The sequence below is a fragment of the Heteronotia binoei genome, chromosome 2 (genome assembly GCF_032191835.1).
Source record: "Heteronotia binoei isolate CCM8104 ecotype False Entrance Well chromosome 2, APGP_CSIRO_Hbin_v1, whole genome shotgun sequence".
NCBI classification, from domain to species: domain Eukaryota; kingdom Metazoa; phylum Chordata; class Lepidosauria; order Squamata; family Gekkonidae; genus Heteronotia; species Heteronotia binoei.
Genome location: NC_083224.1, coordinates 3,732,739 through 3,760,044, shown reverse-complemented (window position 1 = coordinate 3,760,044; position 27,306 = coordinate 3,732,739). Strand labels below are relative to the sequence as shown.

General features: G+C 48.3%; 1 protein-coding gene across 1 annotated transcript; it reads right to left on the bottom strand.

Moving 5' to 3' along the window:
* Nucleotides 1-778: 778 nt before the first annotated feature.
* LOC132590261 (zinc finger protein 862-like) lies at nt 779-26,882 on the bottom strand. The gene is made up of 6 exons (XM_060263264.1): nt 26,787-26,882; nt 23,014-23,128; nt 21,376-21,446; nt 20,704-20,830; nt 18,366-18,485; nt 779-849 (listed from the first exon to the last, which is right to left on the bottom strand). The coding sequence occupies exons 1-6, from the start codon at nt 26,880-26,882 to the stop codon at nt 779-781; spliced, it is 600 nt and encodes a 199-aa protein (XP_060119247.1).
* Between the last annotated feature and the right edge of the window lie 424 nt (nt 26,883-27,306).

The window sequence follows — 27,306 nt, the reverse complement described above, 5'->3', positions numbered from 1 at the left end:
CTGAAGGCAGTGGTCCCCGAGTTTCGCTGCAGTCACAGTTTAGGTGCAGCTGCCTATGTGTAACAGATGGTGGAGATGCTGCATATGGTGGAGATGTTGCAGTGGCTGGCACCTCACCCACCCTTCCCTGTGCCCGACCTGTCAGAACTGGGAAGAACTTCGAATGATTCCAATACTGGTTGTAAAGTAAGGATCTTTATTGAGGAACTACAGCACTGAAGCTACAAGATAACAGTAATGCCGAGCCTTGGTCATAGGTTACATTTTATGCCATTGGCAAGGCACAATAAAACCATCATTCACACGGGTTCCAGACAAGTGTCTCTTTCCCAGCCCTTGTTATCAGAAGGGAGGATGCTTCCCTGTGGTGAAGGCCAAACGGCCTGTCTTCAAAGGGCACCTGTGGATGTTAAACAGAGACTATCTGTCGCCCTCCTTAGAGCTCTAAATATTTGAAATAACTACAGGGGGGTTGTGGTTAACTGCTCAGGCTGGGCATTCTATATTAGCATTAAAGTACAACATGGAGTCAGTTTGGTCAAGCAAGCATAGGAAAGTTACAAGTTCTGACATACTGCCCCCCCTTAGCTCTTCGCTCGGGGCTTGTGCGGGTACAGCAGGTGAAATTTCTTGAGCAATTGCGGTGCGGATACATCAGTAGATTTCACCCATTCATCACAGCTTGGGGGAAAGTACTTCCACCTGATAAGGTAGTACAACACACCCCGCTGGAACTTAGAGTCCAGAATCTCTTGCACCTCATGGTGACTCTGCCCCCTCACTTGCGTCGGAGGCGGTTCCGGAGGGCGAGGGTGAAAGGACGTAGCTCCAGGGTCCTTGCGCAAAAGGCTGCAATGAAAGACAGGGTGGATCTTACTCAGCGACTTTGGCAGTTCAAGTTCTACGGTCACCTTATTGATAACTTTCTTTATCTTAAAGTAGGGTGGCCAGATCGTCCCGGGCACCCGGGAAAGTCCCTCCCCCGCACCCAAATTCCCGCCTCCCGGCTTAGCTATCCCGGGACCATTAAAAGTCCCGGTTCAGCTAAAATGTATCTAATGGTGAGGGCTCCACATTAGCTGCCAGCCTGCCCAGCCACTGGGGACCAGTCTTGAAGTGGTCTGGGGGCGTGGCAGGCAGCTAGGGGCCCTCACCATTGGACCGTGGGACGTGGCTGCCCACCCCTGCTTCCCGCGCTGTACTTTCCCTTCCTACTCTGATCTGGGCTGGGCAGCAGACGAGGAGCTCGATCTGCTCTCCTTGCCCATTGCAGAGAGAGAGAGAAAGAGAGAGAAGAAGAAAGAGAGAGAGGAGAAGAAGAGGAAAACCCTAGACTACAGTAAGTGTGGCCTTCCCCCCTTCCCCCCATTTGCCGAAGCCTGCTCGGCGGCTGGGCCCGCCGGCGCGGCGGCCCAGGCCGCCGAGCGATCCCCAGCCTGGCCTGCCCTGTGCTGCCCGCCCCGCCCACCTGCTCGGCGGCTGGGCCCGCCGGCGCGGAGGCCCAGGTCGCCGAGCGATCCCCGACCTGGCTGCGCTGCCCGCCCCGCTCACCTGCTCGGGGGCTGGGCCCGGCCCGCTGGGGCGGCGGCCCAGGCCGCCGAGCGATCCCCACCCTGGCCTGGCTGCGCTGCCCGCCCCGCCTCGCTCACCTGCTCGGCGGCTGGGCCCGCTGGCGCGGCGGCCCAGGCTGCCGAGCGATCCCCGGCCTGGCCTGGCTGCGCTGCCCGCCCCGCTCACCTGCTCAGCGGCTGGGCCCGCCAGCACGGAGGCCCAGGCCGCCGAGCAATCCCCGGCCTGGCCTGGCTGCGCTGCCCGCCCCGCTCACCTGCTCGGCGGCTGGGCCCACTGGCACAGCGGCCCAGGCCGTCGAGCGATCCCCGGCCTGGCCTGGCTGCGCTGCCCGCCCCGCTCACCTGCTCGGGGGCTGGGCCCGGCCCGCTGGGGCGGCGGCCCAGGCCGCCGAGCGATCCCCACCCTGGCCTGGCTGCGCTGCCCGCCCCGCCTCGCTCACCTGCTCGGCGGCTGGGCCCGCTGGCGCGGCGGCCCAGGCTGCCGAGCGATCCCCGGCCTGGCCTGGCTGCGCTGCCCGCCCCGCTCACCTGCTCGGCGGCTGGGCCCGCCAGCACGGAGGCCCAGGCCGCCGAGCAATCCCCGGCCTGGCCTGGCTGCGCTGCCCGCCCCGCTCACCTGCTCGGCGGCTGGGCCCACTGGCACAGCGGCCCAGGCCGTCGAGCGATCCCCGGCCTGGCCTGGCTGCGCTGCCCGCCCCGCTCACCTGCTCGGCGGCTGGGCCCGCTGGCGCGGTGGCCCAGGCCGCCGAGCGATCCCCGCCCTGGCCTGGCTGCGCTGCCCGCCCGGCCCCGCTCCCTGCTGGGTGGCTGGGCGCGGCGGCTCAGGCCGCCGAGCGATCCCCGGCCTGGCCTGGCTGCGCTGCCCGCCCGGCCCCGCTCGCCTGCTGGGTGCCTGGGCGCGGCGGCCCAGCGATCCCCGGCCTGGCCTAGCTGCGCTGTCCGCCCGGCCCCGCTCCCTGCTGGGTGGCTGGGCGCGGCGGCCCAGGCCGCTCAGCGATCCCCGGCCTGGCCTGGCTGCGCTGCCCGCCCGGCCCCGCTCCCTGCTGGGTGGCTGGGCGCGGCGGCCCAGGCCGCTCAGCGATCCCCGGCCTGGCCTGGCTGCGCTGCCCGCCCGGACCCGCTCCCTGCTGGGTGGCTGGGCGCGGCGGCCCAGGCCGCCCAGCGATCCCCGGCCTGGCCCTGCGCTGCCTGCCCGGCCCCGCGCTGCCCCGCTCACCTGCTGGAACCTTCCATTGAGCCACACATCAAATAGGTAAGATAACTGCAAGTAGGGGGTGGATCTCATTTCCTCTCTCCCACGCTATTTCTTCCTTCCTTTCTAGTATCCTGGCTTCTAGTGTTCTGGCCCCATTGATAGATCTCCTGATGGCAGTGGCACCTAATTTTTTTGGCTTCTGTGTGACAGAGTGTTGGACTGGATGGGCCATTGGCCTGATCCAACATGGCTTCTCTTATGTTCTCTCAAAGTCCCCATAGCCTCTCCCCTTTTCCTGCTTCCTTCTCTCCTTTCACTTACCAGCCAACTTGCTTTTACCTGTCCCTTTGTCTTCAGTTTTTCCCTCCTAAATTATGGGCACTGCAAACAGACTTAATGCTTTAATGTTGCTCAGAACTTGTTTGGGGGGCAGTTTGGCTTGCAGTTGCAACTTAGGGTGCATTTCATGCCTGCTGAGTTGTGTTCAATCTATATTACAGTTTCTGAGTTGATGTGAATTGAGACACTCACTTTCCAGTGTGTTCCTCCTCCACATTCTTTAAAAAGATATCTCTGTCCACCTTCACATTACTGGGACTTCTGAGTCAGCTTTCCTTTCATTTTAAAACCAGGATGTTCCTACTGCTGGATTTGCAAATACCACACGTAGTAAATCGCACCTGCTGCAAATTCCATCATTCCTTTGATTGTTCTTTGAACTGATCTTAACTAATTCCTTCCACTAAAGAGTGTGGAGGAGAACTTTGATGTTGTTAAATAGTATCACGGTTGATTTTCTTAAGGATGAATAAACAAGTAGTTCCAGTAGGCACAATCCCGGGGAGCGGGGGTTAATCTCCTTCAAATAGTTCTTTTGAAACACTTTCTTTGCTTGCTATTTATTTATCAAAGTTTTATACTACAGTTCTGTTGTTTTCTTTTTTGTATTTGGAACAACAGGATTTTTAAAATTGGATATGTGGTGTACTTAGCAAAGTTTCAGTGCATTTTTTGGCTTTCTTTGTTGAGTTCCATGTTATTTAATGGCTGTGTTGAAAGTCACTGCATTGTTAATATTTAGAAATGTGTCCGGGATTGCCAGGCCCCTAACAGGGGCAGAGTATCCCCTGTCCACAGGCCCTGCCCCCTGCTTCCAATAATCTGGCCAGTGGAGGAATTTACCAGCACTGGGGAGAAAGCCTAGGTCGACATAGCTACAACATTGCTGGGAACATAGCGATATCACTTCTAGGCATGCACCAGAAGTTACATTATCACAGCAATGGCAATGTGGAATGCTCTGACACTTGAGCAAAACCTCTATGGTGAAAACAGCTTCTGCCACAGAGTTTTTGCCCAAATTCCAGAGGGCTGCCACTTTGCTGATGTCACTTCCTGCTTCCGGCAGGTGGCGCGGGGGAAACGATGTCACAGGAAGTGATGTCACTTCCTGCTTCCGGCAGGTGGCGCGGGGGGGGGACGATGGCACAGGAAGTGATGTCACTTCCTGCTTCCGGCAGGTGGCGCGGGGGAAATGATGTCATAGGAAGTGATGTCACTTCTTGTTTCTGGCGGTGGCATGACGTCACAGGAAGTGACGTCACTTCCTGTTTCCGGCGGCGCGGGCGCTTTGCACGCACGCACCCCTACCTTCCCCCCCAAGGTGTCGCTGGCTGACCTTCAGACATTATGGCCACCCTATCTGGCCATCACATTGGAAGGGACCACTGCATACCTTTTAAATTCCTCCCCTCCATTAGAAACAATGAAGGATACGGGCACTTTCTTTGGGGACTCATAGAATTGGACCCCCTGGTCCAATCTTTTTGAAACTTGGAAGGTGTTTTGGAGAGAGGCACTGGATACTGTGCTGCAAATTTGGTACCTCTACCTCAAAAAACAGTCACTCCCCGAGCCCCAGATACCCACAGATCAATTCTGCATTATGTCCTATGGAAATCGGTCTACACAGGGATTAATGGACTGCTCGAAGACATTTTCCTCCCCCCCAACTTTCTGGCCTCCCTTGATCCGGGGATAGACAGTAGGTTTTGTGTCCCTGAACGCAGTACTCTCTGGGGAACATGTGGAGGAAGGCGGTCCCGTAGATAGGCAGGGCCCCGACCATATAGGGCTTTAAAGGTCAATAGCAACGGAGACGGAACACAATAGGTAGCCAGTGCAGCTCTTTCAGCACCGGTTGAATGTGCTCCTATCGAGGGAGCCCCGTTAACAGCTGTGTTGTAGTGTTCTGCACTAGCTGTCGTTTCTGAGTTAGGGTCAAGGGTAGTCCTACGAACAGCATTACAGTGATAAATAACCTGTCACCCCTAACCTGGGGCAGTTACAATTCATTTCATTAAGCTTCGCCTTTCCTTATAGTTCAAAGTGCTTACAATAACAGTTGAAACCGTTTTCATTTAAAAATACTTTTAAAAACCCCTCGTTCTCCCTCCCTTAAAAGAGACACCTGCCAATTCTAACTCCTTGAAAAGCCCTGGCAAACAGACGGGCCGGGCAGCCCCTCCCAGCCTATGGTTGCCAGCTCTGGGGTGAGGAGACGTAGATCCTGGATGCAGCCTGGCCCTCAGTCACTTCTCCGTGCAGCTAGTGGGGCCTGGAGGTCTCCCACAGTTCCACCCAATCTCCAAAATACAGAGTTCAATTTCCCCTAAAGAAGATGGCCGCCTTGGAAGGTGGACTCTGTGTAGGGTTGCCAAGTCCGACTCTAGAAATACCTGGGGACTTTGAGGGTGGAGCCAGGAGCAAGGGTGTGGCAAGCACGATTGAACTCTAAAGGGAGTTCTGGCCATCACATCCAAAGGGACTGCACGCCTTTTAAATGCCTTCCCTCCACTGGAAATAATGAAGCATAGGGGCACCTTCTTTGGGGGCTCATAGAATTGGACCCCCTGGTCCAATCTTTTTGAAACTTGGGGGTTATTCTGAGGAGAGTCACCAGATGTTATGGTGAAAATTTGGAGCATCTAGCTCAACAAACAGCCCCCCCCCAGAGCCCCAGATACCCACAGATTGATTTTCTATTATACCCTATGGCAGGGTTGGCCAAACTTGCTTAAAGTAAGAGCCACACGGAATAAATGTCAGATGGTTGAGAGCCACAAGGCATGAACATAAAAGTTTTGAGAGTTGCAAGAAATGAATGTCCGATGTTTGAGAGCCGCAAAATGGGAGAGAGGGAGGTGGAAAGAAATCAACTTTAAATGCATTCTCCAAGCCACCGGCTGGCTTGGCTTGACAAAGTGATTTAAAGAGAGAAAAGCCTTCTCCAAGGCAGCTGATGGGGGGGGGGGCTTCAAAAGCCACACGATATGTGTGAAAGAAAGGCCAAGCGCAGAAGAACAGACGCTTTGGAGATGTGGTGCTGGAGAAGACTCTTGAGAGTCCCTTGAACTGCAAGAATTAGTAGGAGAAAAATGTTAAAAAAGGAAAAAAAAACACCAAACAAAACAGAAGACAAAATTTCCTATGATGGAAAACCCATTTATCAAAAGGCATAAAAGACCCTGGGAACTTTTACATGCCAAGCAAGTACTGTAGGCGGTTTCAGATATTTTAAGAAACGTTGTTTTAATCCACTATACTGATAGTTCACAAGTGAATTCTGGCCTTTCACACGGTAAACTGCACTTGCAAAGTGCATGGAAAGTGCATTTTTTAGTGTACGTGAAACAGCCTCGCACCACTGAGCCATGGCCCTTTGGCTCCATTTCAGATAACCAGATAGCTATCTGTAAGTAGTTAACAATATAATCCTTCGTGGACTTGGAGCTTCTCTCCCCCCCCAACCCTGGCTCTGCACGTCGCAAGGGCGTCAGGCCTCGAGATGGCAAGGAGTGGTTTGTTGGATTAACAAGAATTAAAACCCTGCCCCCTTCAAAGGCCCACCTCCCCAGTCTCCGGTTCGGCTCTGGGATGGAAGACATGCTTATTAACAAAACTGTTCCACACTTCAGCTTTGAAAAAAACTGACAAAGTTTATCCAGAACAAGCTGCAGGGGCAAACAAAGAGACTCTATAGGATACATGAGCATCATTGTCAGATAACAGAGACAGAAAGTTTCAAACTCTCAGACCCAGGTGACCAGGAGGGTAAAAGGCTAATCCACCTTAAGGAAGGCCTCCAGCAGCATTAAAGAGCTACCAGCCAATCAAGGCCAAAAGATAAAGTATCATTTGCAAGTGTAGGATGCTTAGGGAGAACACACCAAAGCCCCAGCTGGAATACTTCACAGATGGTTAGAACAGCACTCCTTAGGTAGCTGGAGCCGAAGCCATTTACAATTTGTGTTGCAGGTCAAACATCTGAGAGGGAACAAATTTCAATAACAAATAATACTTCTATTCACCCCAGCCCCCACAATTAGCGGGAAAAAATTACAGTTTACAATAATAATGTAGTATTAGGGTCTTTCGGGATCAAGTGCCGTGTTCATTGTTGAACATGCACTTCAAGAAGGAGACCACGTCATCCACTTTGAAAGAACTGAAGTCCTTTCTACGGTCTCACATGATCATACTCGCCTGAACAGAGAAGCTATTGAGATTTACAAACACCAGCACAATTTTAACAGAAAGGAAGAAGGCATTTTCATCCACCAATCTTGGTACCCAGCTCTGCAAAACACCCTACAGACTATAAATTGCAGAAAGTCTCAGAACAACCAGCAAATTCCACAGAACAATCAGCACAGTCAACAACCATCTTCCTTATCTTCAAACCCCTTCCAACCTTCCCAGCAATTAACACAGAACAATGGTCACATTCAACAGCCAGTTTCCTTATCACTACCCTTCCAGGAAGCCCCACCAAACAATGGGCACATCCACAAACCAATTGCCCTTTCATCACACCCCCTCCAGCCTACAAATAGCAGCTCTGCAGCAGCCCTGGCCCCACTCAATGCACAGCAGCCAAGAAGGTCTGAGCGCCTGCTCCGTCTGCAATGCCACTGAGGATGTTCTCCGCAGCTGAGAATGAAACGTCTGGAAGGAAAACTTTCTCCAGTAGAACACGGCACTTGATCCCGAAAGATTCTACAAACCCTAATGATGTTACCAGCCGTGAAAACCTGAAATCTTTGATAATAATGTAGTAATTTACAATAATTTTATAGCAGTATTCATCAACTTATTAAAACTAACTTCAAAGGACCGGATGTATAAGGAGTATAAGTCTGATGTACCCGATACACATAATAATTTCTTAAACAACCTATGAAGATTCCTTAGTTCAGCTTTGTTTTCTCAGATTAATAAACAATCTAGGGTTGCCAACTGCCTGGAAGAAAAGAGTCTGGTGCCCTTCTAACATCATATGGGATAGTGGGATGTATTTGAAAGCTTCTGTAGCAGTAGAATAACGAGGCCCCACACATTGCTTGGTTTAAATCGAGATATTTTACTTTGATATCAAAGTGAACTTGTCAGCATAAGCTTCAAAATGAAAAAGTTAAAATCATCAGACTTCTGACCATTTTTATTCATCCCCAAAACAAGCAGACTAGCCCACAGTCCTTATCTAATTCAAATGCTCCACCTCCTGCTTTCCTTTCAGTAATTTCTTGTCATTTTCCTCTGCTGTGTTCCTTTGCCTTCATGTGTTTATCAGCTCTCGGCAAGGAACTTCTTCAGAGGGCCTGCCCATTATCAGTACACATCGGTTTCTTACACCCATTTGAGCTGCCTGCTTTTCTAACAATTACAGCTCTTCAAATATTGCATCAGACATTCTCTTTGCTGTTAAAGGCAAAACCATATTTTCAATTATTATTACTATAGGGGTATTCATAATTATTCAGGGGTCTCCCCTTCATTCCCCCCTTTCAGTCTCTGAAAGTATTTTTTTATTATTATTTTAAAATCTGAAAGAGACTGACCATCATCATTTTTAAACAAGTGTCCACTGTATGCCCACTCAAGAAAGGCAGCTAGGTGACAATTTGGTTTTCAACATTCCCAAGAAAGACTGAAATGACACTACAATGGGGTAATGCAGTAGTATATTGACAGAAATGGAGTACAGATGGGTCACAGGAGGAGAGAAACAGTGATGGGATTATCCATTCACACTGGCACATCCCAGTATTTTCCATCTAGAGAAGATGTGTGTGTCTTTTATACTCTGACAAGTTGATATCTTCATTGAGTTCTTCCAAAGGTGTTCCCATGCATCCATTTGTATTTCTCTATTCACATTGATTGCCCATTTGACCATTTGAGACTTTACTACTTCTTCTTCTGTAGACCATTTCAATAATAACTTATATACTTTTGATATCAGTTTTTCATTATCACCAAGCAGGACCCTTTCCTGTTCTGTTTGTTCTCGTCTAATTCCCTCCGATTTAATATCATTTTCCATCAAGCTTTTAATTTGTTGCATTTGAAACCAGTCGTACTTATTATTTAGCTCTTCCGAGGATTTTAATTCAATTTTGTCTCCTTGAATCTTGAGCAGTTGATTATATGACATTTCTCTTTCTTCATCGGATTCAGCTGTTATTTTTATTACTTCTGCTGGCACTATCCACAGCGGTTTTCTCTCATCCCCGTATTTCTTATATTTTATCCAAGTACTTAGTAAAGTATTTCTAACATAATGGTGAGAGAAAAAACCGTCCATTTTATTCTTCCCATAATACATGTACGCGTGCCAGCTGAATTTATTCCCGTGGGCTTCTAACCATAAAGGTTTTTTATCTAACAGCATTATCCAATCTTTGATCCCTGCCAAACAAACTGCATCATGATACAATCTTAAATCAGGAAGTTGAAAACCCCCTCTCTCTTTGGCATCCTTTAAGTTCGTCATCTTAATCCTTGGTTTCTTTCCGGCCCAAATAAAGTCAGAAATTTTCCTTTGCCATTTGTTAAATTGTTTGGCATCTTTTACAATCGGGATGGTTTGAAACAAATACATTATTCTTGGCAAAATATTCATCTTGATTGCAGCTATCCTGCCCAGTAAGGACAAGTTAAGCCTATTCCATTTCATCAAATCTTTGTCCATCTTACACCACAGTTTTTCATAATTATTTTTGAATAGATCAATGTTCTTCATTGTTATCTCTATTCCAAGGTACTTAACTTTGGTTGTGACTTCACAACCCGTCATCTTTTGTAATTCTTTTATTTTATTTGGTTGCATGCTTTTACATAACAATTTCGATTTCTCTTTGTTTATATATAATCCTGCTAATTCTCCATACTCTTTTATCTTAGCTAGCAACAATGGTGACACTTGAATCGGATTCTCCAATATAAACACTATATCATCTGCAAAAGCTTTGTATTTATAAGAGAATCTTCTGATTTTTAAACCTTCTATTTCTTCATCTTTTTGAGATGATGTATAGGTGGTATATGACTCCGAAAAAACTGGCTAAGATGAGCAAGAAAATGTCGGATAGATGTTGGAAATGTAAAAAACATGAAGGTTCTTTCTTCCATATGTGGTGGACGTGAAAAAGCGAAAGAATATTCGAAGATGATACAACAAGAAATCTCCAAAATTCTGGGCTGTGACTTCAAGAAAACTGCAGAGACGTTTTTGCTGGGATTACAATTAGAAAAATTTCCAAAGGAAGACAGGACTCTAATTTGGTACTTGCTATCAGCTGCTAGGACATTGTATGCGCAGCTTTGGAAGCAAGAAAAAATACCGGAGAAATGGGACTGGACTATGAAAGTTTTATCGTGGAGTGAAATGGACAAACTAACTAGAACACTAAGAGACTATGATTTGGAGATATTCAAAACGGAGTGGAGGAAATTTAAAGGATATATGGAGAAAGAGTGGAATGTAAAAAGACATTGGACAATTTTTTAGCATTATTGAGGGGAAAAAAAAGAAAAGGAAAAAAAGAAAAGAGAATATATACATTGAATTTTGATCAGTTAGTAATACCTTTAGTATTGAACTTGAATTTATAACTTCGGGGAATTCAACATTGGAGGCAGGGGGGACTGAAATGTCATATGGGTTAGTACTGAAATAATTAAGAAATAATTAAGTTTTGTAACCATATGCTATCAATAAATTGTTAAAACACGAGAAGATGTGTGTGTGGCAGAAGGTCACTCAGAGGCATGCCTTGGCTATGCAGTCTAGCCTTTCAATGTGGAGTTTTCCTGGTCTCCATCATGGGGGCTTTCTGGGCACACAGACTAGCTTGAGAGGGCCCCCCCCCTTGTCTTTTAAGGCTCCTCTCTTTATTTGGCAGCATTCTGGTATCAATTCCTCCTCTTTGGCACTGTCCAGTCCTTGCAGGGTATGTCACATTTCATGGTGCACTGCCAATCAGACTTCAAACAACCAGGGTTGAGACACAGTTGGGACAAAGGGAAAGCTTTAGGAATGTCAACTACCAAAAATAGGCTATGCCTGAGTGAAAAAATATAAAATAATCCATTCATGGTATATCCATTGAATAATTACATATGTCCAGTCTAAATTTGTGAACACAGATTTTGGAAGGATCCCAGATAAGTTATTTCTTTATCAATAAAACAACTAGTTATGATGCAAGAATACACGAACTCATCTCAATTCTAAAACACATAAGGGGCATTTGCAAATGACATGCTCTAAACGGAATCAACTCATGTACCTTTATGGCAAACACTTTGTTGTAGCCTAGGTGATTAAGATGCACACATTCAGACATAAGTGAGAGCATGGCCAGAAACCATATTAACATAAATAACAGCAGTGCCAGAAATGGGCAGTCCATACTGGCTCATTATTACAATATAAAAACCATTTCACTATTCATTTCTTGTTCCCCTCCCCCCTTAGTCTAACCAAAGGTCTTCTCTCTTGAGTTCATGGAGTTTGTGTGCTTTATGCATGACAATTGTTTTGTGATTAGCTGAGGCAACCAGCCTTTTGCTAGGCAAAGGAAGTTTCCTGGAAATAAGTTTTCTCCACAACTCAATTTGGATGGGGTTCTGGGGGAGGCCTTCCTTCCAACATCAATGAGGCATGACCAAGCAAATTTCAGGACCTCTAGGTAGATATGGAAGAGCCTGGAAAACATACTTGGAGAAACAAACAAATAAAACAACAATAATAGGTGCCTTTTCCCTTTAAAGCTTTCCTTGGCTGTCCACAAATTGCCATAACATGAGTCCAACCTTGTTGAGATAGGTTTGCATACATTAGCTAAATTACCATACTTGTTTTGGACAGGAGACTTCATCCTTGGTGTTTCAGTTTGACAAGGTCTCTACCTTTCCAATGTTAAAGGACAGATTTCATACAACATACATTATGCAGAACACAAATCCACAATATAAACCCATGCATCACTTCTCATGATTCAGGCTAGTGCATATCCATATAGAAAACAAGCATCTAGTGGTTCACGAGAGGCTTTTTATTTTCGTTGCAACAGATATGAATCTTAAAAAAGAAAACATGAAATTGTGCACAAAATTTGGAGCTCCAAAAAGAAATTACCAGAGTCGAAGTTACCCCTGGATTATGAAAATGGTCACAAAAAGGGAAGAAATACTTCAAAAACAAACACAAAACATAACTGAGGCCTCAATAGAACAATGCCAGCTTTTAACATACATGTATGTGAGGGATCAGACCCAAAAATGATTAGAGAACTGGATTAGAGAATTTAAACCATTGGACTTCAGTGGGGTGAACCCCATCTTCCTCTGTGTCAGCTCGTCCAAAATTTGTTCTGTGGGTCTCACATAGGTGTGAGAGTGGGTTTCAACAAATTTCAACAACAAAAATCCTAAAAACAAATAATAGTTAATCCTTAAACAATTCTTAGCAGACATACCAGTAATTCTTAAAATTACTATATAATAATGAGCATGCACTAAACTGGAATTGCAGATCCCGATTTTCTTCATATATATATATATAACAAAACAATCCTGGAAGACAAATTCTGGTTAATACACCTTGACAAAGAAGGTTGAAATAACAGAGAGGCAGAAACTTAAACAAATGGAAATGTGTTATCCGGTAGCAAGCCTGGCCGGGACTGGAGACTGGATTAAAACACAGAATCAAGCAGAATTAGAGCCCTACCATAGTAAGAACATGAAACATAGAAAGAATTTTCTGAACAAAACACTCAGAAAAGGTCAAACTCTAACAAGATACTATAGAGGCATAAAATAAAATAGATAAGCATGTAGATGCCTCTTTCCACAGGTAAGAGGTTCACCAACTAGCTAAATATGAAGATTGATATGTACAGTTCATAGATGGTTAAACTTGACTCTAAATGACATTAAAAGAGCAAATGATATGCATTTAAGGAATGCAGAACAGTATTAAAGTCCAGATTTCCAATGAAGACCAAGAGTTGTCAGGAATCCTGCCTACTAAATTACTAAGAAACCTAGAAAGGGTATTTCCATAGGAAATATGACACTAAGAATAACTGGATCTCTGATAAAAAAGTATTAGTTTCTCAAGACTTAAGAAAGAAGCTGCATAGTGAGAGGGCAGTTTCACCCAAGGAAGGGTATAGATGTTCCTCTATAACACGTTATAATTTCAAATGAAAAAGTTGTGAAGCAACCCAAAATAAGACAGAAAAACTGCCAGATGCAACACCTGAAGGCCTCTCTCTTGGCTTGACTTGGCGAACGAAGATTTAAGAAGGGTGCAGTAGTCCACGCCTGCTGCAGGCTCGCTGGTAGCTGACAAGACCAATGCGGGACAGGCAGATCCGGCCACAGTGGCTGCAGGGAAAAGTCTGATTTCGGGTTGGTGCTGTAGCAGTGAGATTCTTCCTCAATCTCCTTTTGTCCTCAAGACCAGCTATGCATGCGTTCTCAAAGGAAGAGACAGCCTGGTGGATGGTGTGCCTCCATGCTTTGCGATCTGAGGCTAGGTCAGACCACTGGTGATGGTTGATGCGACAGGTGCCAAGGGATTTCTTCAAGGAGTCCTTGTACCTCTTCTTTGGTGCCCCTCTATTTCGATGGCCAGTGGAAAGTTCGCCATACAGAGCAATCTTGGGAAGGCGGTGGTTTTCCATCCTAGAAATATGCCCTACCCAGCGCAGCTGCGTCTTCAAAAGCAGTGCCTCGATGCTTGTAACCTCCGCCCGCTTGAGGACTTCAGTGTCGGTCACAAAATCACTCCAGTGGTAGTTGAGGATGGTGCGAAGGCAGCGCTGATGAAAGCGCTCAAGGAATCGCAGGTGATGACGGTATAAAACCCACGATTCGGAGCCGTAGATGAGGGTTGTCAGCACAATCGCTTTGTAAACATTGATCTTTGTGCCTTTTTTCAGATGCTTGTTGCTCCACACTCTTTTGTGCAGTCGGCCAAATGCACGGTTTGCCTTTGCCAGCCTGTTGTCAATCTCCGTGTCGATCTTGGCATCTGAGGAGATGATGCACCCCAGGTAGCTGAACTGCTGGACTGTCTTCAGAACTGCTTCACCCACAGTGATGCAGGGAGGGTGATAATCTTCCTGTGGTGCAGGCTGGTGGAGAACTTCTGTCTTCTTCAGACTAACTTCTAGACCGAATAGCTTGGCAGCCTCTGCAAAGCAGGACGTCATACGCTGCAGAGCTGATACCAAGTGGGAGACGAGTGCAGCATCATCAGCAAACAGTAGCTCTCGGATGAGTTTTTCCATTGTCTTGGAGTGAGCCTTTAGTCGCCTCAGGAGGAACAGGCTGCCATTGCTGCGATAGCGGATGTAGACACCATCGTCATCATCTAGATCTACTGCGGCTCTTTGAAGCATCATGCTAAAGAAGATCGTAAAGAGAGTTGGCGCGAGAACACAGCCTTGCTTTACACCTGTGCCTATTGGGAAGGGCTCCGAGAGGTCGTTGCAGTGTCTGACTTGGCCTCGCTGGTCTTCATGTAGCTGGAGGATCATGCTGAGGAACCTTTGGGGACATCCTAAACGTTCCATAGGCCTTTCCTGCTAACGGTATTTGCCAAAGGCCTTTCCTGCTAACGGTATCGAAAGCTTTGGTAAGGTCGACAAAAGTCACATATAGACCCTTGTTCTGTTCCCTGCATTTCTCTTGGAGCTGCCTGAGAACAAATACCATGTCGGTGGTGCTCCTGTTAGCTCTGAAGCCTCACTTGCTCTCTGGAAGGAGTTCCTCTGTAATGGTGGGCACCAGTCTGTTCAGGAGTATTCTGGCAAGGATTTTGCCTGCGATGGAGAGCAGGGTTATCCTTCGGTAGTTGGAGCAGTCTGACTTTTCCCCTTTGTTCTTGTGTAGAGTGATGATGATTGCATCGCGAAAGTCCTGTGGTAGTTTGCCTTGTTACCAGCAGGTGACAAGTACTTTGTGAAGTGTGCTATGTAGTACTGTGCCCCCATGCTTCCAGATCTCTGGTGGGATTCCATCAACTCCCGCTGCCTTGCCACTTTTCAGTTGCTTGACGGCTTTAACGGTCTCTTCTAGGGTGGGGATCTCATCCAACTCTGTTTTCACTGGTTGAAGTGGGGTGAGGTGGATTGCTGAATCTTGAACTAAGCGGTTGGCACTGAAGAGAACCTGAAAATACTCCGACCACCGGTTCAGTATGGATGCCTTGTCTGTGAGGAGCACTTGGCCGTCTGCACTACGCAAGGGACTTTGAGCCTGATATGATGGGCCATATACTGGCTTCAGGGCTTCGTAGAACCCTCTTAAATCACCAGTGTCTGCACACAGCTGGGTTCTCTCTGCAAGCTTGGTCCACCACTCGTTCTGAATGTCTCTAAGCTTGCGCTGGAGGTTGCTACATGCAGCGCGAAAGGTTGCTTTTTTCCCGGGACAGGAAGGCTGAGCAAGATGTGCTTGGTAGGCAGATCTCTCTTTCGCTAATAATTCTTGGATCTCTTGATTGTTCTCGTCAAACCAGTCCTTGTTCTTCCTTGTGGAGAACCCTAGGACTTCTTCAGAGATCAACAGGATGGTAGTTATTAGGTGTTCCCAGAGTGCTTCTGGAGAAGGGTCTGTGGGACAACTGGGGTCCTCAATTCTTGACTGGAGTTTTGCCTGGAAGGCAGCTTTAACTTCGGCTGACTGGAGGCTACCAACCTGAAACTTCCTCTGAGGGATACCTCCTCTCCTGGGTGTGGGTTTAAAGTGAAGACGGAGATTGCAGCGTACAAGACGATGATCCGTATGACATTCCGCACTAGGCATTACTCGGGTGCGTAAGACATCTCGAAGGTCTCTCTGGCGCACCAGAATGTAGTCAATAAGGTGCCAGTACTTGGACCGTGGGTGCATCCAGGTTGTCTTCAGACTGTTCTTCTGCATGTGCATGTGGACCTCTCTCCTGTGTGGGTTCTATGATGCCTTTGAAGATTCCATCTGTTACTGAAACTTTTTCCACAATCTGAGCATTCAAAAGGTCTCTTCCTTGTGTGGGTTCTCCGATGACTTTGAAGATGGCCACTCCCACTGAACCTCTTCCCACACTCTGAGCATTCAAAGGTCTCTCCCCGGTGTGGGTTCTCTGATGCCTCTGAAGATTGCCACTCCGACTGAATCTCTTTCCACACTCTGAGCATTCGAATGGTCTCTCCCCTGTGTGGATTCTCTGATGACGATGAAGAGTGCCACTGTGACTGAATCTCTTCTCACACTTTGAGCATTCAAAAGGTCTCTCCCGCGTGTGGGTTCTCTGATGACTTTGAAGACTGCCACTGTCAGTGAATCTCTTCCCACACTCTGAGCATTCAAAAGGTCTCTCCCCGGTGTGGGTTCTCTGATGCCTTTGAAGACTGCCACTGTCAGTGAATCTCTTTCCACACTCTGAGCATTCAAAAGGTCTCTCCCCTGTGTGGGTTCTCTGATGACTTTGAAGAAGGTTACTCCGACTGAATCTCTTCCCACACTCTGAGCATTCAAAAGGTCTCTCCCCTGTGTGGGTTCTCTGATGCCTTTGAAGATGGCCACTCTGACTGAATCTCTTCCCACACTCTGAGCATTCAAAAGGTTTCTCCCCTGTGTGGGTTTTCTGATGCCTCTGAAGTTTCCGACTCTCACTGAACCTCTTCCCACACTCTGAGCATTCAAAAGGTCTCTCCCCTGTGTGTGTTCTCTGATGACTTCGAAGAGTGCCACTCTCACTGAACCTCTTCCCACACTCTGAGCATTCAAAAGGTCTCTCCCCTGTGTGTGTTCTCTGATGACATTGAAGATTGCCACTCCGACTGAATCTCTTCCCACACTCTGAGCATTTAAAAGGTCTCTCCCCTGTGTGGATTCTCTGATGCCTCTGAAGAGTCCCTCTCTCACTGAATCTCCTTCCACACTCTGTGCATTCAAATGATTTCTGCCCTCTTCGTTTTCTTTGGTGCAGAGGGAGCTGTGATCTGGTTTTGAAATACTTTACACACTGAATGGATGCACTTGCCCTCATTATCCTCTGCTTTGGAAAATGTGCATTATGTCGTCTTCCATCTCTCTTCTCAACTGCATGGCTGCCTTTCTTTCTCTTAGGTCTGCCTGGATTCCTGATGTTTTCATTCAAGTCCACCTTTTCAACTCGATCTGCCAACTGCTGATCCAGTTCCTCACCCTCCTCATTCCTCTGATCACCTTGGGCTGGAATAAGAAGAGAGATCCCATTAACACCTGGAGGGCAGGTAAGTTCTAAAGGCATCGATGTGACTGCAGGAGGAAAGGACTGAGGGCCCTTCGGCCTCCTTCGGCTTGCCTGATCTTAACCTCTCTCCCACCCTCCCCAGATATCTAGTCTTTCAGGATACCTCATCCCTATGAGAGCCACACCTGAGCTCTTGCTCAGAAGGAGCTCCTGACCCTACAAGTCCCAGTCCCCAGAAGGCCTCCTGTCCCTGCAGTGGGCTGTCTGATTGTACCAACCAAATGTTGCTCCGAACTCAATCCAAAATACCCCATGGCTATTCCTTGCCTCTTCCAGAGACAGTTTGGTGTAGTGGTGAAGTGTGCAGACTCTTAACTGGGAAAACAGGGTTTGATTCCCCACTCATCCACTTATAGCTGCTGGAATGGCCTTGGATTAGCCATAGCTCTTGCAGAGCTGTCCTTGAAAAGGCAGCTTCTGAGGAGAGCTCTCTCAGCCCCACCCACCTCTGTTGTGGTGTGGGGGGGAAGGTAAAGGAGATTGTGACCGCTCTGAGACACTTGAGATTGAGAGTATAGGGCGAGATATAAATCCAATAGCTTCTTCTTCTTCCTGAGGAGACCAGGGCACTGCAGGATTTATCACAATTCCGCAGGGCCGGTAAGACATACCTGCTCAGGCAGGCTTTTAATAATTAAATGGAGGTACTTTTAACATCTATGGGGGTGTGTACTATCTACCCCACAAGAGCATCAGAAATCAATTCAAAACAGAGCGTGCCATCTGAACTGTATTTAAACTGTTTTAATATTTGAATGTTTTAATAATGTTTTATTGTTATAATGTGAATCTGTCATCGAATAGTGACTGTTGTTAGCCGCCCTGAGCCCGTTTGGGGAGGGCGGGATACAAGTGCAAGAAATAAAAATAAAATAAATAACTAAATGTTGCTCCGAAGTCAATCCAAACTCCCCCATGGCTATGCCTTGCCACTTTCTTGGCCTAACTGAATGATACTTACTGTCAGACAGCTCATTTGGGGAGGAAATATGCTCCTGAGATCCTCTTGAGAAACTCCCCAGCTTTTCTTTGGATGCAAGGCGATCGTCTTTCTCCACCAAAGTCTCTCTTATACTTCTGGCTTCATTTGCAGAGAGAGAGAAAGAAAAAGTAATGATTCTTCTGTCAGGAAGGAAATAAATTCAAGAGTAAAAATTCTTCTGGAACTATGGTCAGGATCTTAGCCCGCAATCCCAGCCAGTGTAAGAGGGACAGATCTGTGAGGCAAAGCAGCCTAGTTCCCCTCAAGGGTTAATGTGAGTATTAAATGGTTTGTCTGACTTGCAGATGCTGACGATTTCACCCCGTCCCCCAACCTTCTCTTTCTCAAGGCTGGCTTTGGTGAATCCTGAGAACCTGTATCTAGTTGTGTAACCAGGAGTTAGGGGGGAATGGGTGGGTGCTGACAGCTTCTAGAAGACTCCATCAGGGAGGACCCTCGATTGGGTCATTCAGACCACCTGACACTACAGAGGTAGAAGTATACTACCAGGGGGACCCAGGCTTGGGTTCTTGACAGGATCTTTTCCAGGTCACAGTCAAAGGGGATGTTTGTAATCCCATCCAGGGGGGGAGGGGGTGTTGTAAATGTAAGCAGTAGAGAAATGAGGATCTGGCCCCTTCCAGATTCTTTCTCAGGGTCTCTTTCATCTCCACCTTTGCCTCCGGCTGGGACACCTTCAAAACGGGATCACATTTCACACAACAAAAGAAACAAACACTGGTGTACTGGCTAACAATGTTTAGTAAAACCTTTTTAGAAAGCAGCCTCGTGGCGCAGAGTAGTAAAGCAGCAGTACTGGAGTCTGAACTCTCTACTCACGACCTGATTTCCATTCTGGCAGAAGCTGGATTCAGATAGCCGGCCCAAGGTTGACTCAGCCTTCCATCCTTCCGAGGTCAGTAAAATGAGTACCCAGCTCGCTGGGGGGAAAGTGTAAAAGACTGGGGAAGGCAACGGCAAACCACCCCGTAAAAAGTCTGCCATGAAAACATTGTGAAAGCAACGTCACCCTAGAGTTGGAAACGACTGGTGCTTGCACAGGGGACCTTTCCTTTCCTTTTAGAAAAACCCTAAGTTTTTTTGTACATTACAAAAGCACAAGAAAGGTCCATTCTCACATTACAATATTACAAGAAAGGTCCAATGTGCACCCAGAAACTTCCCATTCAATCCCTTTGGAGCTTGCTTTCTGCTATCAAAAGGAATGGCTTCCTCCTAATAAAAATATTGTACAGAGCAATTTGCCAGCAAGCTCCAGAAGACTTTTGCATCTGGTTAAAGAAGTGGTTCAGGACTGGTTTAAGCTCCAAGTAAATGTGTGTGTGTGTGTGTGTGTATATATATATATATATATATATATATATATATACACACACACACATTTAAGTGGGACTTAGTGGTAAGTTTTTACCAACAATTAACAATATCTTAAAATTTAAAAATTATCTATTTCCATTCAGCTTTGTGGTGTGTCCTGTTGTTATCGCCATGGTTTATCCCACGATGAGAGAACTTGAAAAAAAACAGATGTTGCAGAAGAGCATTTACATTCCATTGTTAGAAGACATTGACAACCCTGAAAGAAATAAGAAGGACTACTCTTGAGGAAGAAGTTCATTGAAAAAATGAGCCTATATCTCATCTAAGTCTGAGAGGCTCACTGGACCTCTCCCGAGGCCCGTAGCCAAAAAATTTCTGGTGGAAGGGCCCCAGAGGAAAAAAAAATTGGTGGCGGGCTGCGGAGCAGCAGTGAGGAATTCAGGTGGGGGCCACAAGATCGGTGATGAGAGTGGGGGCCACCAGAAAAGCGGCGGGGAGTTTGTGCGGGGGCCGCAAAAGCATCGGCGGGGAGATCGGGTGGGGGCAGCCAGACAAGGAGTGCGGAGATCGGGTGAGGGTCGCAAGAACAGCAGCGCAGAGATCAGAGGCTGCAAGAGCGGCGGGGAAAGGAGGGGCCATACATTTTGAGGGGGAGTTGGGTGGAGGGGCCGTGTCCCCCTGGGGCCTCCCTTAGGTACGGGCCTGCCTCTCTTGTAATACTGTAATCTGAGAATGGACATTTCTTGTGCTATTGTAATGTACGAAAACATTATATGGTTTCTCCAAAAAGGTTTTACCAAACATTGTTATCCGGGAAACCTTCTCAGGCTTCGGTGACGGCCACAACACTGGTCTCAGCCGCCCGTCACCAAAGCTGGAAAGGCCTCAACATGATGTATTGCTGTTCAACAGTTTGATTCCCGCATCATCCCAGGGGTACCAACTCACACCTTTGGCCCCTGTGAAAGCTCCTTACCCAGAGAGATGACGCTTCCATAGTTCTCCCGCATGACTTCCCTGTAGAGAGTCCTCTGGCCCGGATCCAGCAGGGCCCATTCTCCTGGGGTGAAGCAGACAGACACCTCCTCAAAGGAAACAGGGCACTGAAAGAAAAAGCAGATTCCCTCGTCAGCAGTCACAGAATCCTAGAGCTGAAAGGGACCTCCAGAGTCCTCTAGTCCAACCCCCTGCACAATGAAGGAAACTCACAAACCCCTCCCCCTAAATTCACTGGATCTTCATTGCTGTCAGATGGCCATCTAGCCATCTGCCTTATTTTCTTTCATTTTAATGGTTTTAACTTTAATTTTAACTGTCTGATTTAATTATTTTATCATATTGTAATCAGCCCTGAATCCGACTTGGGAAAGGGCGGACTAGAAATCCGCAAAATAACTAAATAAAATAAATAAAGCTCCAAGGAAGGAAAGCTGACCACCTCCCAAGGAAGCCTGTTCCATGCTGGACAGACATTGCACACTGGAAGGGAGGAGTCTGGGGCGGAACAGGATATACGGCTTGGCATGGGGAAAGGGAACTGCATTTAGATCCTCTCTCATCCGGACCGTTGTAGAAACTGTGGGAGCAGAAGCACCCCTTCCCCGAGAAAGAAGGGGGACCCAGGCTGTCTCCCGCTCATCTCCTCTACCTGGACTGGAGGTAAAGCAGCTGTTTCCACACCTCCAGCAAGACAGCGGCTCAACAGCGTCTCTCCACTGCCTGTTCATAACAGAAAGGAAGAAGGGAGGGTGTTTGACTTCTTATTCCATTTGCTTTGTCACTGCCTGCTTCACGCACCCCCTGCCCAGGCGTCTGAGACAAGCTCTGTGTACACTCAACACATTCTTTCACACTTTTTACTAAATCCTGGGAGAGGCAGAAGAGAAGTACCCATGAGCCTCAGGGTGAAAATCTCTGCCAACATATTTCACACTTCAAACGTGCCCTGGGAACTCTGGAGTTCCTAAAGTTACAGCATCCCTGCTGGATCAGAGCCCAAACCCAGGAATCTCATTCTTCTGCCGGCTGGGCCCTTGAGTCTGGGCTGGGGGTGGATATAGACAGGGGTGGAAATGACGCTGCATGAAATGTCACCATCACGTTCAGCCCAAATCCCAGATGTCACTGGAGCATTTCTGGAGAATCTAGGGCAGGGGTGTCAACCACTTGGACCATGTGCCAGAAGCGGCCCGCCCAGGGCTTTGATGAGACCCACAGAGCTCTTTTCTGCCCCCTCTTGTCTTTACCCTTTGAACCTCGAAGACCACCTCCCTTTCAATTCTCAGGCTCTTTGAAGCTCTGAGGCAGAGTCTCCTTCAGTTGGGAGCTTCAAAAGCTCTTTGAATCCCCCTTTGAAGCTCGCAGGTTGAGTCTCAGTTCCCGGCTCTTCCTGCCTTTCTTTGCTGGCTGCTAAAAGGAAAACATGGGCTGGATTTTAAGGTCCATTCCATGTTTTCCTTGTAGCTTTCTCTTTGCTCTGCAATGGTTTCAAATGGAGTGGAGAGGGTTACATTTTCAGAGTTCCTATAGGCAGCTCAAACTCATGCTTCCTGGAGTTGTGTCCCTGCAAACAAAATGTTGATGCTTTCAGCCAGCTTATCTGTTGAATGGCTCTAATCTAGTGAGTACTCTAATGTGGGAACCCACAGCCAAAGGGGGATATTGTACTGGAAAGCCATTGCCAACCTGAGTAGACTTGGGGGTGGGGGAGAAGCTTACAATGCCATTTCACTGTTTCCACAGAGTCAGACCCTTTGAGCCTTTTCTTGATGTTTTATTGTAAAAATCGCACTGCCAAATTTCAGTGTTCCCCCACCTTTCCAACAAACAAAATACTGGAAGAGTTTTAAGCAAGTTTGCATTTTAAGTTTAAAAATAATATCTTTAACTGTGTTTGTTTGCGTCTGTTATAAAGTTTATATCTCCACTACCTGGCAATATATTTTATGACAGAAACGGCCTGGCCCCACAAAGTCCCATTTCTGTCAGCTCCAGCCCTCCTAACGAAGGAGTTTGACGCCCCTGATCTAGGGTACTCTCCGTGCCAAGCTTCACACCAAGGCCTCCCCAAATCTCCTGGGGTTCCGGCCACACCCTGTCATCCCAATTGCACAATCCTGTTTCCCACAGTGGCCCCTCAGATGCCCCTATAAGCACAGGCACTGAAGCCACATTTCCCCCTTGATTATTGGCCTCTAGGAACTGGTTTCCAGCGCTGTGACCTTAATGCTCTCCCCATCACATTCACGGGGTGCCCCAATCGCCTCCAGGCACAAAGAGTCCTTACCAGAGGAGAGGGCATCTTGGGCACCCTCCTGGGCCTGTGCCCCCTGCCCTTGCTCCAAGGAAGCTCCGTCTGCCCCAGAGAATGCAGCTTCTGCCTTCACCGATGGTCCCCACATCTGAAACGGCAGCGAGGGAAAGGGGTCAGAGATGGAAAGGAAAAGAGACCCGGCACTGGATTCCGCCCCACTCCCAGACTCTGCACCCTTCCCTCAGCAGACCTGGTCACTTATCTGGAGGGAGTAGAAATTATCTACTAGAAGAGGCTGCTGAAGGAGAGATTTAAATCTCCCATTTGGAGGATTAACACTTGGACAAATTTCCCTTAGATAAGGTCAGATATTGAATTGGACGTAGCTGGAGGAAACCCCCTCACCTGCTGCTCTGCCTGCCTCTTCTCCTCCGCCTGACTCAGGAGGAAACCTTCGGCCAAGGCCACCGCCTGGGAACTGGTCTCCGGCCCACATCCTCTGACCCAGCACTGCATTTCCTGGGGCAGGAGGGCCAGGAACCGTTCCAGAACCACCACGTCCAGGATCTGCTTCTTGGTGAGCCTCTCCGGCTTCAGCCAGTGGTTGCAAAGCCGATGGAGCTGGCTGCAAACCTCTCGGGGCCCATCAGCCTCATGGTAGCGGAACTGCCAAAAGCCTTGGCAAGGTGCATCTGAGGTCACGGGGTCCTTAGCTAGGACCTCTGGCACAGGGCTTTCCCAGAATTCAACGCTGCTCCCAGCTAGGGTAGGACGGGGGCCTTTGCTTGCCATCTTCGAAACTCCAGGTCCTTCTGGGTCCTGCTCTTCCATCTCTTTCCCCTTCTCTTGGGCCACCTCCGACTGTGTCAATGTCCCTTTAGTGACCTTGCTATGAAGAGAGGCTTCTTTCTGCACTGGGGGAAGGAGAGACAGAGAGAATTACATGTCACAAGGAAAGCAAATGAGAATTGCCCTGGTGGATCAGAAGAAAAGTGCTTCTTGTGGTTTGTAGATCAGGTTTTGTTTCGTTTTGCTATGTAATTAGATCCAAGTAGTCAGCCATGTTGGTCTGAAGTAGTAGAACACAATAGGAGTCAAGGGGCACCTTTAAGACCAACATAGCTTTATTCAGAACGTAAGCTTTCACGTACTCTCTAAGCACATTTCATCAGACGAGGAATCTGGTACAGGGAGCAAAGCCACACATAGCTGGTAGTCAGTGGCTCAGAATGCAAACTGGTACAAATTTAAGATCCAATCACAGTATAGTAATATTATCTGGTAGGGAGTGGTTTAGAATGCAAATTTAAGATTCAATGACAGAATAGTAAGATTAACAGATGGAGCAAACCTTTGATCTGAGAAGCATGAGCATGCAAAAGCAATAAAACAGTAATATGTCAAAATGTGAGAATGTCTGTTAATGACTATATGGTATTAAGCTGAGATATAAATACCTTCCTTTTGAGCCAGGCTTAATACCATATAGTCATTGACATTCTCACATTTTGACATATTACTGTTTTATTGCTTTTGCATGCTCATGCTACTCAGATCAAAGGTTTGCTCAATATGTTAATTTTACTATCTATCAAAAGCCTTTATTGGCATATATCAGATTATAAACAAACAGATAAACAGCTACAGAAATAATAAAACAGTCATATGCAGCTATAGAATGGATTAAATTTACTATTCTGTCATTGAATCTTAAATTTGCATTCTAAACCACTCCCTACCAGACAATTTTACTATACTGCGTTTGGATCTTAAATTTGTACCAGTTTGCATTCTGAGCCACTGACTACCAGCTATGTGTGGCTTTGCTCCCTGTACCGGATTCTTCGTCTGATGAAGTGTGCTTAGAGACCACATGAAAGCTTCTGTTCTGAATAAAACTTAAGTTGGTCTTAAAGGTGCCACTTGACTCCTATCTTGTTTTGCTATGTAATGTAATGCATGTAATGTACCAGACTATTTTAGATATGCCTCCTTGGGAAAGTTCACTGTCTCTGCTTGGCTCTTGAAGCTTCTGCCTTCACCGATGGTCCCCACATCTTAAACTGCAGTGAGGGCAAGGGCTAAGACTGCTAGCCTCCATTTTAATGAATCTGAAAAAGTGTGCTCAGCTCGAACATGACCCTCTATAACTGGCATTTCCTGCCACCAAACTACACAAAATTGTGCTTGATGCCTAAAAGGAGCCCCTAAAACCACTGCTTCTTGTTGTTTGAAGTGCCTGTATTCAAATAGAAAGCTTCACTACTTTCCACCACTTCCCCTCTCAGGACTTGGCAGAACTCCCACCAACAGGTGCCGGTTTTCAGTACCCACAAATACTGCCACAAAAAAGGGGGGCAGAAGCCCTAAAGCTGCTTGGTACAAACAATGAGGTAAGGAGGATGACCCCCCACACACATGAAAATAGTCATTGTAATATCACCCTGAAAGCATAGAATCCTAGAGTTGGAAGGGTCCTCCAGGGTCATCTAGTCCAGCCCCCTGCACAATGCAGGGAACTCACAAGCCCCTCCCCCTCAATCCAAAGGGCCCTTATTGCTGTCAGGGGGCCCCGCAGCCTCTCTTGAAACCCCTCCCAGGAAGGAGAGCCCAGTTAAAGCACAGAATCCTAGAGCTGGAAGAGACCTCCAGGGTCGTCTAGTCCAACCCCCTGCAGAATGCAGGGAACTCACAAGCCCCTCCCCTCAATGCACAGGACCCTCATTGCTGTCAGGGGGCCCCGCAGCCTCTCTTGAAGCCCCTCCCAGGAAGGAGAGGCGGGTCCTTCCCTGCAGGCTTCCGGAGCCCTCTCTGCTTGCCAAGCCCTCCCGCCTCCCTTCGCTGGGCTCCGTGCATTGAGCGAGCGGGGCTGCCTTCGGGGAGCCAGAGCCGGCGTGCAAGAGCAGCAGGAGGGGGCTGCAAGACTCACCCGTCCGCCGGCTCCGTTCCCCCAGGGCCTCCGGGTGCAGCAGCCACAGCGCGCCGCCCTCGCCGGGAAACCCTCCCCGGCCCCTGGGTTCCGCCCCCCAACACTTCCGGCCTCCCTCCCTCCCAACAGTTCCGGCCTCCTCCAAGAGTTCTGCCCAGCGGCACCGGCCTCCCTCCCTTCCGGGGACTCCCTTCCTTTTTTTCCTTCCTTCCTTCCTTCCCTCCCTCTTTCCTTCTTCCTTCCTTCCTTCCCTCCTTCCTGCCAGTCTGCCGGCTCCGTTCCCCCAGTGCTTCCGGGCGCAGCAGCCACAGTGCGCCGGCCTCGCCGGGAAACCGCTCCCCGGCCCCTTGGTTCCGGCCCCCAAGAGTTCCGGCCTCCCAGCCCCTGCCTGGCCCAGCGGCACCGGCCTCCCTCCCGGGGGCTCCCTTCCTTCCTTCCCTCCCTCCTTCTTCTTTCCCTCCTCCCTTCTCTCCTGCCTGCCAGTCCGCTGCTCCGTTCCCCCAGGGCCTCCGGGTGCATCAGCTACAGCACGCCCGCCTCGCCGGGAAACCGATCCCCAGCCCCTGGTTCCGCGCCCCAACAGTTCTGGCCTCCCCGCCCCCTGCCTGGCCCAGCGGCACCGGCCTGCCTCCCTCCCTGCTTCCTTCCTTCCGTCTTTCCATCTTCCTTCCTCCCTCCCTCCAGTCCCCCTGCCAGTCCGTAGGCTCCATTCCTCCGAGGCCTGTGGGTGCATCAGCTACAGCTCGCCGGGAAACCGCTCCCCAGCCCCTGGGTTCCACGCCCCAAGAGTTCCGGCCTCCCTCCCTCCTTCATTCCTTCCTTGCAGGGGAGCAGGTGGGGGCTCCTTTCCATGCGACCTCTTTTAGCCCGGCCCGACCTTCTCCTGCTCCCGTTTCCTTGCAGAGATCCTGCGCTTGTCTGCCTTGCAGCAGGGCAGGCAGAAACTCAGCGGGTGAAGTTCGGCGGCTGGCATTAGGGTTAACAAGTCCCATGCAAGAAATATCTGGGGACTTTGGGGGTGGAGCCTGGAGACTTGGGGGGTGGAGCCAGGAGCAAGGCTGCGACAAGCACCATTGAACTCCAAAGGGAGTTCTGGCCATCTCATTGGAAGGGACCACTGCATACCTTTTAAATTCCTCCCCTCCTTTAGAAACAATGAAGGATACTGGCACTTTCTTTGAGGTCTTATAGAATCGGACCCCCTGGGCCAATCTTTTTGAAACTTGGAAGGTGTTTTGGAGAGAGGCACTGGATACTGTGCTGCAAATCTGGTACCTCTACCCCAAAAAACAGCCCCTCCCCTAGCCCCAGATACCCGCAGATCAATTCTGCATTATGCCCTATGGGAATGGGTCTGCATAGGGAATAATGGAGTGCTCGAAGACAGTTTCCTCGCC